General features: G+C 38.7%; 1 protein-coding gene across 1 annotated transcript in view; it reads left to right on the top strand.

Moving 5' to 3' along the window:
• Positions 1 to 15,000, top strand: part of TTC17 (tetratricopeptide repeat domain 17) — a 56,498-nt gene that overhangs the window by 31,826 nt on the left and 9,672 nt on the right. The window contains exons 17-19 of the mRNA XM_050337026.1: positions 13,358 to 13,528; positions 13,880 to 14,130; positions 14,738 to 14,903. Of these exons, the coding sequence (XP_050192983.1) occupies positions 13,358 to 13,528; positions 13,880 to 14,130; positions 14,738 to 14,903 (588 nt within the window). The remainder of the gene's footprint in view (positions 1 to 13,357; positions 13,529 to 13,879; positions 14,131 to 14,737; positions 14,904 to 15,000) is intronic.

The raw sequence follows: 15,000 nt of genomic DNA, 5'->3' as shown, positions 1-15,000 counted from the left end.
AAATGGTTGGAAGACTTCATTCTTACGGGATTATCCTGTGGTGGTCCTTCTAGAGGTGACTGGGCAGTGTTAAGAGTGTTGCTACATGAACTGTTAGTTACTGACAAGTCAGTTCCTGAAGCATGTTAAGTAGCAGAAGCTTTGTGTAATGCTTGACAAATAACTTGAGCAGCCATATCTGAGATACAAATAACAGGACCAAGAGGCTTGCATAAACTTAGTGCGAAAATCATGGTCTCCTCTGAGGTGCAGAAATTAAATATTTGGGCTGCTTATTAAGCTAGTAGAGAAAGCCAGCGTCATTTTTGTATAATACTGAAATGGTACATTGCTGAGATTTGTCTTGTACACTTTCATGGCTTAAAATATTGCAAGTAGCTTTTATCATGTGATAAGGTCTGTAGGGGACTGTCCAACTACAGAATTGTTCCCGTGGCACTTCACTGGCTGATGGGAACATTCTGATGTTGTCAAACCTTATTGAAAAGGTTACAGAAGACTAGAACCATATTTTTAGTGTGATGATCAGCTGGCTGTTGAAACATGCTGATTTGTTAGTTGCTGTTGTATAAGACTTTTCCTTATATGTCTAAATAGAATTGTTGCCTGGGCAAGCAGAAGTAATTTGTACTCAAAACATTTTTATCTGACTGTAAGCATCTGCCTCAGTCTTACAGTTCTGATTTGTTATGAGCTCATGCACTTCACGTTCTTTTAGACAAGACTAAAATTCAAAATCTTATTAATAGACTGATGGCATTCAAAACGTGAAGCACGACTTGTTTCAAGTCTTACCATTTTTCATCCTTGGCAGAGTAGTGTTTTTACAAAAAGCTTTGTGCTGCTCTGTTGGAAGTAGAGGGAGTGTGAGTACATTATGAATGTATGTGCATGCCATCCTTTTATGTATGGAGTGTATATGTTTGTGAAAGCAGCACGTTCTTCTTACTCTTCAGTTGTGCAATGTGTGCGGCTGCAGTGTAAGGATCTGCTTTAGGTGTGGCTTTAGTGCCCTCTTGTGGTAAAAATACTCTGTACCACATGAAGTCAGAAGTCTCGGTTCATTTCATGTACTTCCTCTTAAAATAAATCATGGGGAAAGGTATTTCATCTTTTAAGTGTATGGATGTTCCTTTATGCCCCAGCACTTAGGTTCTCACAAGTTAAAGTTATTAAGCTGAGACCTTTAAGCAAATTGACAGGAGTTGTTGACGTGAAAGGAAAATCTCTTCTTGAAACTCTAATAGAAAGTTTATGGACAGATTAAATAACTTCCTTAAATCAACATCACATCAATCAGCAAGCCTCTGACTGTATTTTGACAGCTGCAGTCACCTGAAGTTCCCTATAGTGATTTCAGATACACAAACACTAAGGAAAAGTATCTCGTAATTTTCTTTACAATAGTGTGTCAAAGCACAGGATTTGAAATACTTTGCATTTTTAAATGCACCTTTCACTTACTCAGTTATTCCCTACAAGTTATGACTGACTTGATAGTCCCAGCAGCAGACTGATAATTTTTTTTTTTCCTATAGCATGAGGCCCTTTTAGACATTTTTATGATAACAGTAGTTTCGTCCTTCTCAGACTGCTGTATCTTGTTCCTCCAAGAAATGCTCATCCCTTACAGTGTGAATAGGTGGAAAGAAGAGATGTTTACTCTTGGGGCAAAGGGTATCTAGCTTAGCTCAGAATTTAATCTTGTTTTAATTGAAAAAAAGGCTGGAATCTATACCAATTATATGGGATTCTGAACTGAATACTGCTGTATGTTTAAAATTCAGCTTTTTCTTTCCTTGATTTCCATATCATGTAAAGGCAGAATTCGTGAGTGCTCCTGAACCTTAGTAAGAATACCAGATATGTTAGTAATCTTATTTGTCTGATCATATTCATGAAAGGAAAAGGATCCTTGACCACTTGTTTCTCTGTTGCTTTTGCTCTCTTTGTTGCCTTATGGGAAGGTTCCTCTGTATAAACAGAATAGCCAAAGCCAGTAGGGATTTTAAACAAGGAGAATTCTGTGAAGTCCGTGAACAGCTTGCCTGAGCTCTCAGAAACCCATCGTGGTAATAGTTTGCATTGTCATTTAACAGTAGCATAAAGTGAGTTCTGTCCTAAGCAGGGGTAGTCCTAAAATCAATGTTATCCTTTGAAGTTAAATACTCAGTTGATTATTGCTACCCCATACATGCACATGAGTGCACCCATGTGCCTGCTGTTCACCCTGCAAGTTCTATCAGGAACTGAAAATCGAGCTGGATTCTATCTCACTCTGGCAGTCAAGCAACTCTGACAGTGGAGATAATGCAGTGTTAGTCCATCTAAAAGATCTGGTGGGTGCCACACAAGTGGAATCTAGGTCTACCATATTTGGGCTCTGCAGTGCTAAAGGAGTAAGAGGAGGTTAAACTGTACTAGTGTAGAATGAAAACATCTTGCTGAATGCAGGCAGGTGGGAGATAATGGAGAATGAGGACTCCTTTTTGTCCTAATGGATGCCAACATCCCTAGGGAGCGGGGGTGTTGGGAAATGTTAGATATGCCTCTGACTGGGAGATCTTGGAGAAACACATATGAGAATATGCTTTCTGGGAATTATGTGACCCAATTATTCTTCTGATCTTGTGCTATTCTTTCTGAACCACTAGCCCAGTAAGAGAAGAAGCAGTTCCTACAGTCCAGCTTAGCTCCAATAATCTTAGAATATTAGTGACGTGATCTGGAAGATAGTTGACCAGATGCAGGTTTTTTGATACTTTTCACTCCTGGTGCCTGCTTTTTAAATCATATCTTTTCCTGAACAGTCTCTATCTAGTGTCTCTTGGGTTACTGAAGAAGTTGAATGACCTTGCCCTGATACCACTATGCCAAGCTCATATTGAAACCTGTCTTTTCTTTCCAAACTCCATATATTTTTCTTCTCAAAACTATATAAATATGTGTAGATTGAGATTCTTAAATTTAAAAATGAAAGAACGTGGTACTGTGCTAAACGTGGCATTTTTAGCTACACCAGTATCCAAAGGCTGTATACTCGCTGCTCGTGCACATTGCTTCCAAGCTGCTGCTTGTTGGAAAGCCATTATGAATCTTAAAGGTTTCTGTAAACAATGTGTGCTTTCTTAAGTATATTTCTGTTGCTCAAATGTCATTCTCTTCTGCATGTGTTAAATATGCTAGTGGGGGAATTTGGTCTGCAACTTCTTTCATCATGCAAAGTGTGTCTTGCTAGCTTATATACTTAGTCTGCTTATTTTCTGCATGGCAGTGTACCTAACAGCTTCTCCCAACAGTCATCAGCCTCACTTTGCATCATGCTCTGTTAAGAATGGTATGCCTGCAATATTTAGTGTTCTGTATCCATTCTGTCTTTTCCCAGGATCAGAAGGCCACAGGCTAGCAAATGAGGAAGGAAAAAATTATGGCCTCAGTTGCAGGAGTAACTGAGGAAATGGGAATTGCACTGTGGAAGGGAATTTAGAATTGTAGAGGAATTCAGCAAGAGGTTACTGATGCAAAACCATGCAGTATGAAGAAGAAGCAGTACAGTATTAAATATAATATGACATTTCCTATTTTTATCTGCCTTTATAGTGCAAAAGTTTCTTCCTCATATGTTACCTTGAGCCTTCAGTTACTTGAGCAATAGCTACATGTTCGTATAGGAGGATGGAATAGTCGGTGGTTGAGTGGAAGGGAAAAGGTTCTTTCCAACTAAATATTTCAAAACTTGATACATTCTGTTATCAGATGTATTAACATTTCTCTGCAGTGTTTTTGGTGCCTTTTTGTGACAAGAATGTAGAGAAAATGAGACATGTTTGTGACTCTATGTCTTTCTCTGTTTAGGAGGCTGTTTGTCAGTGGCAGTTACTTGCACGTAGCTGCTAAAAATTCTTACTGAACCTTAATACTGTGCTCTACCTAGAGCTGGACCTATTTAAAAAGGCCCAACAAAAGCATATGTTCAACAACCTTTTTAGGAGGAATAGTGATTCCCGAGCTACCTCTCCAGGAAGATGTAGTTTCACAAACATCTTCATAGTTGAGCTGTATTAATAGGTTGATTAAAACATGTTTGGAAGAGAAAAGAACATGTGGTCTCCACGTATGGGAGAACTGACAATGCGTAGTTTAGTGTCATTAGCAACTTGCCAAGACCTTGAAGGCTGTATTCACTTGGCTTAAATCTGAGAGCTTGTAAAGTGGTGATGTGTAGCCTCAGCCTGTAATGAGTCATGTTGAGATTGTCTCAAAGCAGCATGCAATGCCATGTGCTCAGATTGAAATGAGCACTGCACGCTGAGCCATGGAGTGCCAAGCAGTTAACTACCCCGATCTGTCTGCTTTATTGATTTGTTTTTTCCTTTTAAAGTTGGTTGCTTGGTTCATGTGAGTTTGTGTTGTGCTCTGACTGTCCTCAAAGCTTTAAATCTATCATCTGTTCTGGCTACTAATGTCTGAAACTAGGACAGTTGAGAGTTTCCTAGAGGAATAGATTGAAGCTTCTTGAATGCAGCAGTTTTGGGGAGCAGGGACATTCTTCCAAAAACGTCTAGTCTTTCTGCAGTCATTGTTCTATAGTGATGAGAGTGTTTTCCTGTTGAATTCTAGTTAGGGTGGTTGGCAGTATTCTTGTCAAACATAACCTTCTGCAGGTGTTCCTTACTCAGGAAAAGACTAATCCCGTTCTTGATCATCACTTCATCAAAAGCAGGGATTTGTTGTTTGGGGTTTTTTTTTTAATCTTATTTACAGCAACTATTCTGCTGCTTAATGGTATTGCATAGAATGTATGACAAACTGCCAAGCACTTAAAAGCTATCTTAGTTTAATAAGGGACATGCCTACCTGACCAGTTAACACATTAGTTTGCTGTTGGAGTGTGCCAGTATCTCTGCTTTGATGTCCAATTAGGATGAAGATTGCATGGATATCTATCCCAAAAAAATCTATAAATTGTCATGGATTAAGTCTGACTATTAATCTGCTCTTGCTGAGCTGTATAACAGAGTAAAGAGAAATGCAGATAAACATAAATACAGCCTATCAAAATACTTCCTCAAAATAAATACGGAATCAGGTCCCTGTGCTATACTGTTTGAATTCCAGTATATGGTGTAAACCTTACAGGCAGAGTGGTAATTAAAAGACACACACACATGAGACCTTTACTTGGCTTTAGAGTGTCAGCCCCATACAAGTGGAAAGCTAACTAAACCACAGTGGAGTTACTTTACTGTCATAGAGTTGAACTACAGATGCCATTTCTCATGAGTAGGGTTACTGTTGTACTTAAAGTCCTTTTTAAACCTGAGTTCATAGGTACTGTAGGCTCTAGCAGGACCTACAAAATATTTGATCTTTAGTGCAATAAGAGAAAGGTGGAAAAGAGGAAAGATTAGAAAGAGAGAAAAAAGGCCACTGTTGCCTTTGCTTATGCTAATGATCCTTAAACTAAGAATTTCCTTGGCTTAATCACAAACAGATTTCAGAAGTATATTGTGTACAAGGAACTGAATATTGGTCATTCAATATTCATAGCATATGATATACTGTGATGTACTGTGGGTGACTGAAATTCAGACTGGAGGGCTATTTACCTTCCTACTCTATATGTAGGAACAGGATCCTCTGAAGGAGACATTTTCTAATTTTCTTTTATCGACTCACAGAATTGGAGGGTTTAAATTTAGATATTTAGGTCTTTCTATGTTTTAGGCCCTATTCCCAGGCATCATAGAGCAAGTTCCTGCTTCTAGATATGCGTCATGAAAAAAAACAAGCTCCTATTTTAGTAGGTGCTGGGGAAGGAGGAGAGTGAAGGCTTTAGGTAGTCAACCTCTGAGTTTCCCCTCCCTGTTTTTGGGGGGAGGGTTGACATTTTCTGTTCTTTAATAAAGTAGCCTACTGAATTCTTCAAGATGTTTTGCATGCATGTCCCTTATTAATCTGCACTGTGTTCTAATTTAAATAGGTTTGTCTTTCTCTTTAATTTTTTCCCATGTTTCATTTATCACATCTTTGTATTTCATAAGGAGAATTTTTGTGTCTGTTCATCAGGGACTGGTCTGTTACTCAGTGGTGAGATATTTCTCTCAATATGATCAAGAAATCTGGTTATGTATTTGTTGGCATTTGTATGTTTTGAAAGGTTTAATCAGAACTTCTGTAATGAGACAATAGATAACCTTTAAATCTATGGTTAAGCCAATTTAGAGGCATCTTTTGGCTACAAATCAAATTTTAAAACTCCCTGTGAGTGAGAACAGTTTTACTCTATAATCCTCTTAATTGAAAAACTATTGTTGGAATAAATAATAAAAAAGAAAGAACTTTGTACGGTTCATTTTGTGCGCTTCAGTCTAAGTTTTGACAGCATAGATTATCATCCTGTTGTTTCTTATGCATCACACCGAAGCTTCTTTTGTAGTGCTTTTCTGACTACCCTATTTGGAGCACGGGTCTCATCTTTGAGGAAGGGCCACTGACCATCTAGGGGAGGAATTTGTGAAAATCAAATTTTGAAATACTTCATTTTGCTTTTCATTATTTGTTTTCTATGCTTAGCTTTTTCAATTACAGTTTGTCTGGTTCTTAGAAAATATTAATTTTTTTTTTAATCCTGTAACTTCCAGTTTTTCAAAGGAGGATTTATATTAAAGGAAGAAACCAAAAATGAAAAGTGTTTCTGTGTGGGGAGAACCACACCAAAAGCAAAATCTAAATTTGAGCACTGCAGTCCTCATTCTTTGTCTGTACCCATACTGATAGTTAACTTGACCAGCAAGGGAACTTAATACAGTCTGTCTTTTGTTATTCCAGAAGAGAGGCTATGACAATATATGGATAGTAGATACATCTTTTTAGCTATTTATCCAGTATGTTACAACTGTAGACACTAGAGGTGTACTCGCGTTACTGTGATGGAGCCTTGTCACGCCTTGTTAAAAGCAGCAGTGATACTTGTGGGTTCAGAGAGAGTAAAACTGGGCTAAGCTGGTTGGCTTTTCAAGTCCACAGCAAGGCTTTGGACTGTTTTATGCTTCTGCCCATGTGGGTTGCCCATCTGCTTTTTATCCTTCCTGGGTCCTGTAGTGCACAGTGAGTACACGGTAGAATTTGTGTATTTCTCTTGAGATAAATACGTGTCAAACATCACAGGTCAGTATTGCATAGCCAGGTAATTGTAATTAAGAACTTGTAGTTTTCTTTCCCTTTTACTTTCTTGCTTTGTTTGTCACTTTGTTGATCACTTTCCACTAAGTGAGAATTCTCTAGTTGTATTTTTTTAATGCGTGTGTGTGTGGAAAGCAGCTGATTTCGTTTGGTATTGCTTCTGGAGTACAGTGCTGTCTTGCAGTTCAGCAGGTGTGGGTTGTGACCTTTCTGTAACATTTTTGATGGCAATCCTGTTCTTAGTAAGTGTTCTGCAGTTTCTGGTTTCAGAGCTGAATCATGAGATTCATTTTGAAGTATAAATATGTATTTTTTCAGGAAAACAGAAAAGGAATGCATTAATTTTAGAGCAAAATCTTAATAATACCACATTAATTTATGATTAAGGTAAGCAGAGCAGCAATAACTGCTAAAGATAGATCTCTAGTTACTTCTCATCTATTGCTTTTAAAACTCATCTCAAAATAAGTGGCATGGATTTTTTTTTTCCCTTAGCAAATGTTTTGCAATCAAATATCTGTTCATATGTGATTGGAATAGCATGGTTGCTGTTAATATCTCAGAAGATCTTTAGGAAATGATCATGTTCACCTTGAAAGATCAAGGTAATTAGACTGTGCAGTGTGTTAATCACCAGTGTTAACATTGCCATGAAAGTCAAAGCTCATGTTTTATGTGTTGTATAAAGGATGGTCTCCCAAACAGCACTTCCCTGTAACACTACCTGAGCTTGTTAATGTCATATTGCAGTGAAGTCACTATGGTGCAGAAAGTAAGACAGTTCTTCAGGTACTAGTTTAGCCCGAATTTTGATGATTAGGATCTCAGTAGTTGTAAATGCACAAAAGGGTTCTCGTAGGTGATTTCACTCATTCTGGATTATTTTTTAAATGCTGCTAAATTTTACTGCCTGTCACATGGAGCACCAAACAGGATTTGTCCTATAAAAGTGATGGCTGACAATGTGCTGGTTTTGTTTGACTTCTACAATAAATACATTTTAGCCTCATTGTAAATATGCAGTGTTACTCAAGCAGTGAGCACACATAAATTTTTCACATGACCTATGAGCAGCATTAATTGTTACGCATTTTCCTGTGTAAAGTAGTAATAATAATAATGGCCCATCTTCGCGAGCGAAGATCCGGGGAAGGTTTTTACACCTTCCAGCCTGCGCATTGGATTTTTTAGGTGAGACACAGTGTGCGCGGAACTGAGCCCACCCTTTAATCCTAAGGTTCATCTGCCGGGGCCAAGCGAGCTTGGACGGTGGCAGCGAGGTCCTTAGGACGTAGGTGGGTTGCCTTTAAGGGCTAACGAGCCCCACCTGCCCGGGAGTGGCCCTGACCGGGAATCGAACCCGGGTCTCCGCGGTGATAGCGCGGCGCCTTTACCACTGGACCACCAGGGGCTCCAAAGTAGTAATATGCCACCCGCTTTGACTTGTTTGTCTCTGCATCTGTGTAACCAGTGACTAGCAAAAGTAACAAGACAACTGCTTATTGATTCATTGTTTCTGAGGTGTCTGCAGATGAGACTATTCATCTGCATGCAGGGATTGAAACTTATTTCCATTGAGATCATTGATATGTAATTCCTGCTTAAAAAAATACCTACCTTTACACCTTTACTGAATTTCACTATGGGGAATACTAGTTTTAAGCATGCATAAAAAATAAATATGGAGTTAATAACTCCTGTTAGCAGCTTGGTTTTGGTTTGTTCTGTACTCTGACAACTCAGGTATTAGGCTGACTTACATCTGTATTAAATACAATTCTCTCTTTCCTGTGTTTAAAGAGGCAAATCATTTAAGTGACACATATCTCCAGATAACTTGCCTTTTGCCTAACCTAATGCAAGTCACTGACTACTGCAATAGTCCTTGACTCTTGTAATCATTCAGGAGGTAATCCAGCTTTGCTGTACTCCAAGTGGTAGGAAAAAAAAAATCAGTACCTAAATTTAAAATTACATGACTTTTAGTTCTGAAGCATTACTCTGTCATTGTAATCTCTAAATATGTACCAAAAAATTTTTAAGGGAATTAGTCTGTATGTCCTAAGAAGTTAGGAGCCAATAATTTTCATAAACCTAGTATGTTGAACTATATATGGTGGAGTTAGCAATGTCCTATTTTGCAAGCTCTGCACCGACAAAGAACAAATGTCAGTAAAAACTTTGTGCTGAATAAAGGCACTTGGAGGTAATTTTGTTTCTTATTTCCAGTACTGTTGATGACACCAAATCATCTATCTTAAGTTGATATATAGGAATCAAACAGTGAAAGTATTTAGCGATGCCTCATTCTCTATGCCAGATGTACCACAAGAGCCAACCACCTACAGTGGCAGTTAGTTTCGATTTTTAAAACAGTCAGTGCCCACTTTAATGGTGAGATTTGATTACTTTCAAGACCTTACTCAAGGTTCAGCACTTCCATGTGATACACTGGGGGTGTTGTTTGTTCATCTTTCCTCTTTTCCATACTTATTGCATTTCTTTCCTTGCTTAAGGTAAGTGGCTTTCAGTTTGAGGATCTGGGGTCACCTAAAGTAACAGATGTTTGCTCTTCAAACAAAAAAACCCAGCACCAGAAAAGTTCATGTGTAATAAGGGAAGTTCATAGTTGTTTCCAAGTGTGACTTTTCTGAGAAATGTGGCAACATTAAGTATGGTTCAGAATAAGTGTTTGTTATCCATTCATAGATAGCACAAGTCTTCAGCCTCAGTTACTGCATCGCTTCTCCTTCCTAATATTTCTCCTTCCTTGTGATAAATGTCAACATTCTGGGTGCTTCTTTCCTTATGCTAAGTGGCTTTCAGCTTAAGAGTTTGGAATCATCTTGTTCCTAAAGAACTTAAGCCTGACTTTTCCGTTTAGGGTTTTTAGCCCTACCAGCTGTAGCAGGTATCACAGCTTCAGCGAACATTCGAAAGGGGTCCTCAAAATCACAGAGGTGATTGATATTAGATGGGATGGATGATGTAGCAGATCTTTTCTACATTTAAAATTTGTTCTGTGCTAATGCTGTACAAGTGTGTTCGCATTGGCCCCAAAAAATTTACAAGTTACAAAACTATGGGAAATAGAGTCCTTTAGTATGTAATAGTGTATTCTGCTTTTGATCTCCAAGGACTCAAAGCTTCAGAGTTCGTATTTGCTTTTTTTCTCCAAAGGATTTATTTTCTAAGTTAGGAATTACTTTATGAGGTTTTTTCTGCCAATTTCTATATTAACCTGGTAGAGTCAGACTATTTGTGTTATTTCCATCACTTAAATAAAGGCCCAGACACTTGTTTTTTATCATCACTATATCATTTTTGTTTCACTTCATGGAACATGGTAACCAGGTCTCATAATACTCAAGGTATGACAGACTCAGATCCTCTTCCCTCTGAGCTCTCTTACCTCTGCAGAATCAATAGGAAAAGTGACAAAAGGTGCTCTCAGAAAAATAAATGAGCAAGAAAGTGATCCTTCTCTAGTAAATTTTCAGAATGGAGTAAGCTGAATTGATCAAATACTATGTAGAAGTTTTAGACTTCAAATTTTTGTAGCTGCAGTATCATTGTGTCAGGAGTTAACAGTTAAAATTCACATGTGCAGATTTAGACAACCAGAATATGTGTGAAATACTAAAAATACATGGCTGAGCATTTGTAGGTCAGCAGTCACGTTTGTCCTTCGCATGGCTGAGATGCTGTGAGTATTGCAGCGATACAACTGATGCTCTGCAGACAGCGAATGTGCCTGGAGTTTGGGGCTGTGTTGTTCCCTTGCGGGTTTCACTCTCTTACCTGGTGATCTTCCCTGTTGGGCTTCAGGCGTCTGGCTAATACAAGCTCTGAAGTTCTGACTTGCAGTGTTTCAGTACGAGCAGCTTCTTGGTACAGTCATCAGAGATCTTCAACTTCCACTGATTATTCAGCTAGCATTTTTTTTCTCCAGCAACGTCAGACAACTGAAAGCAGCAATTTGAAAAAATTAGGTCACTCAGGTTTCTATATATAGCAGCTCTCAGATGCCAAGAAAGCCAGTATAGCCATCTATTCTGTTTTTAGCCATCAGTGTTTGTAAATTAATACCAACAGAGTTGGTGTTAAGTAGAATTTTAAATGCCATTATTTTTCTCCTTCTGCTTGTAATTTCCAGCTTTTTTTTCCTTTTTGCCATTTTTATTTCAATTTAAAATAGATGTCTGGCTTTCAACCCCTTTGCTTTTTTTCTTGATACTAATGATGAGCAGACCTTCAGCAAAGGGAATTGTGGTCATCACATTACTGACAAGCACCTGACTTGCATTAAAATCAGGCTGATTTGATGTCAGGCAGGGGGACTGGTTTCAGCTTTAGAGTTCCGTGCACACCATTTCTTATAAACTAAACATGAGGATATCCATATTTTGAAGTGATTGTTTTATTTTTTTACTGATAGAATGGAAGGGGTGGGGAGAGGATTGAAGAAAGAATGACTGATAGAGTAGGAAAGGCTGAGTATAACTGTATGGCATATGTTAGAACTAAGTTTTATATATTTACTCATAACATTGACATTTTATATACAGCAGAAAAGGTAGGACAAGAAATAGTTTTCCCAGAGGGTTTATGAATATAATTTCATTTTTTTATTTTGGTCACATGCATATCCCCCATATAATACTGGTCTGTTTCTCCTCCAGAGATGCCACCTGAGTGTTCCCAGATGCAAAAGCAGAGAGCAAACAGCTAAAAGCTGTGGTTTCATTTTGTGGAGAAGTGGTGGAACAGGTTGTTACCCTTACATGAGAGTTAGAACCATCCTCTCATCCCTCTGGCCTGATAAAAGAGTGAGACCTAAAATGGGATTGTGATGTGAAGTGGAATGGAGTCACTGATCTACTTTGTTCACATTCCTGATAGTTTATGCTGCTTGTTGAAAAAAAATAATGCTTTCCATATGCATGGAGCAATACCATTTGCATTCAGGAGGGTAGAATAGGGAACATACTTGAAAATCTTGCGTTTAAGTTTTCTTTTATTCACTGTGTGCTTCTTAATTCATTTATATATGTATGCTGTTTTCACTCACAAGTGATTGAAATAGAGGAAGGAGGGGTTTGAGAGTAGTAGCTTTGTACATGGAATATATTTTTCTCAGTGGTGACAAGCTTCCCTTGTGATCAGAGGCAGGTGCCCTGATCTATGTCTCGGCCCCATAGTGCTGTGGGGTTTGGGGCAGCTCCCAGCCTCTGAAGTGTGTGGAGAATCATGTCATGAGCTGTGCAGGCCGGCTGGGGTAGCAGCTCCCTAAACACCTCTTGCCCTGGGAGACTAGCAAGTAGTTATTACTGGAAAACTGAGATCTGTAGTTAAAATGTATTTAATATCAAAAATATTGCTACAAAGTTTTAGACTGTCACCCTCTGAACACTTAAGAGTGTGGCACTGAAGGATGCTCAAAGGCTAATGCTTCAAGTTTGCGCTTTTTTTCTTATTTGTTTTTGCTCGTTACTGACTCTGCCTTTGGATTTTTTACAACGTTATTCTTTGATCTTTGCATTTGGTGGAATGTGAGCTTGTAAGCTGACCACAGAACTATAGGTGTTAAATTCTCAGCTGAATAAACTTCTGATTTTTAGCACATATTAATACTCATAGCTTTTGTCTGTCTGTTTAATGATCTAGTCGTGCCAACATACTGTCTGTTGCTGGCATAGAAGGTCAGTCTAGCAATCCCAGACCAGTCTGCCTTGACCCTTTTTCTCTTGCACGTAAGCATGGTGAGCATTGTGGTGTCTTAAGTGAAGTTCATATGGGAGGCAACCCCCGCATATGGCACATTGTCACTAAAAATATGTCTTGGGACTGCTCATTGGACTGGCTTCCAGCACACAGTAATTTCTCACGTACTGTGCAACCTTCCCTTGAAAGACAGCTGATTTTCCTTCCATTAGTAGTTCACAGCATATGTCTAATAATATAGTTTCCTGTATCTGTTTTACGTGATCTGCATTATCAAGAAACAGATCCACTTTTTAATCACTCAATGAAGTTTTTGGTACCTTGTAGAATTATTCTTTCAATCCATATGTAGAAAAACTAGAAGACAGTAGCTTCCGCAGTACAGCTTCTGCACTTGTATCCAGGAGGAGCATTCATGCATGGTTTATCAGTAATTCTTCTCTTTCAGACCACTGTCATGAGAAAAATACAGATGGCAGTTATGGCAAGGAGAAATACTTTGATGACCGCTATGAGTCAGTTACAGCAGTGACAGAAGGGCACACTGAGGGAGGTACAGAAGATCCGCAAGTCCTTACTCAGAGTTCAGCAAGGAATCCCTCCTTCTTGAGACTGGAAAGTAAGTTCAGCCTTACAAAATCAGTGCTGGCAAATTAATTGGTTTCTAGACTTTTCAGAAGAGCTGTTTATCTTCCTCCAAGAAGCTATATTTTCCTCCCTCTATCTGTATAGTAACAAGTAACCCATAACCTGGTTTTCTTCTGTTCACTGTTCCTCTCCCTGCATAACATGGATGCTTATTTGCAGTGGGGAAGTCTGCATTCTCTAGTTCTCTCTATTTGCAGTGTGCAGTGAGTAGTCAGTAATACTTGGTTTGTGCAAGTGGAAAAGTCAGGCAGCAGAAAAAAGATTATACAATTTGTAAAAGCACAAGGAAAATAATTTTTATTTTTATGGTGTTCCCTCTTAGACGCAGTAACTGCAGAAAGCAATGGTTCAGAAAGAGTGGAGGATTTAGAAGATGATCAGATGTCTGAAGAGATGCTGGCTTTGGTGGATGAGTTTGAAAACTCTTGGCCTCAGGAAGCTTTTGAAGGGGCACTGGAGGTAAAAGGTCGTCGGATGGACTTGCAGGGAATCCGGGTCCTGAAGAAGGGATCTCAGGATGGACTGGCTAGCTCCTGTTTTGGGGACTGTGGTGATGATGATGAAGCTGAATGGGTAGGTTTGAATGGTTTACTTAAGTTTTGTACTAACTAGCTATTGTGGAGGAGAGAATGATGAGGACACTTCCAGGGGATTTAACACTGGGAGATATATGAACTTTCCCTATGGGCCTAAAAGATAGGATTGATAGGTTGTGTAAAATGAAGTAGTAGTTTTAATCCATCACCAACTGGCATCATTTAAGTGCTGATAATCAGCAGCAGGAGCTTAGGTGTTGAATGATGCTGGGTGCCTTCAAACATCTTGCTCACAGTTGCAAAGGAAAAAAGATTCTAAGCAAAAGTTCTGGTTAGCATGAAAAGAAGAAAATACCTCGTTGTCATCATGTTACTAGTAAAATACATAATGAAAAATGACTTTCAGTTCTCCAGCAGTTAAATTGGTTTTCTCCTATGTTAGAGATCAGAAAATGTGTATTTTGTGTGCATGGCATGATACAGTGTAAGGGACCAGGCTTAGAGAATGGGTTGACACGAGGAGGGAAGGAGAGAGACAAAAATCTCATCTGCAAAATCTTTAGCTAAAACAAGCAGTGTATTGGAACTGATAACATCCATGGTGTTTCTTACTGTTAACCTTGCTAATACTGTTCTTTTGATAGATCACTTTTCAGGTCAAACGTTTAAAGAAACCGAAAGCTGAAAGCTTGGATCTCCAGGAGCCAGCTGGGAGAAATGTGGAAGAAGGGACTAATGGAGAAAATGAAAACTTTTACCAAACTGCCCTAGAGATCAGTGGACCAAAGATACCTTCTCCTGGACCAATAGGTAACCTACTGCTTCTAGAGAAAGCAAATAATTTTCAGCTTTTGCATTACTGTGGTTTATTTCCTGTGCAGCCATTATATTACACTGGTTTATTACT

This window comes from Myiozetetes cayanensis, unplaced genomic scaffold (assembly GCF_022539395.1).
Source record: "Myiozetetes cayanensis isolate MyiCay16 unplaced genomic scaffold, myiCay2020 scf6-25, whole genome shotgun sequence".
Taxonomy (NCBI): Eukaryota; Metazoa; Chordata; class Aves; order Passeriformes; family Tyrannidae; genus Myiozetetes; species Myiozetetes cayanensis.
Note: the sequence above shows the minus strand (reverse complement) of the source record. Positions and strands in the feature narration are given on the sequence as shown.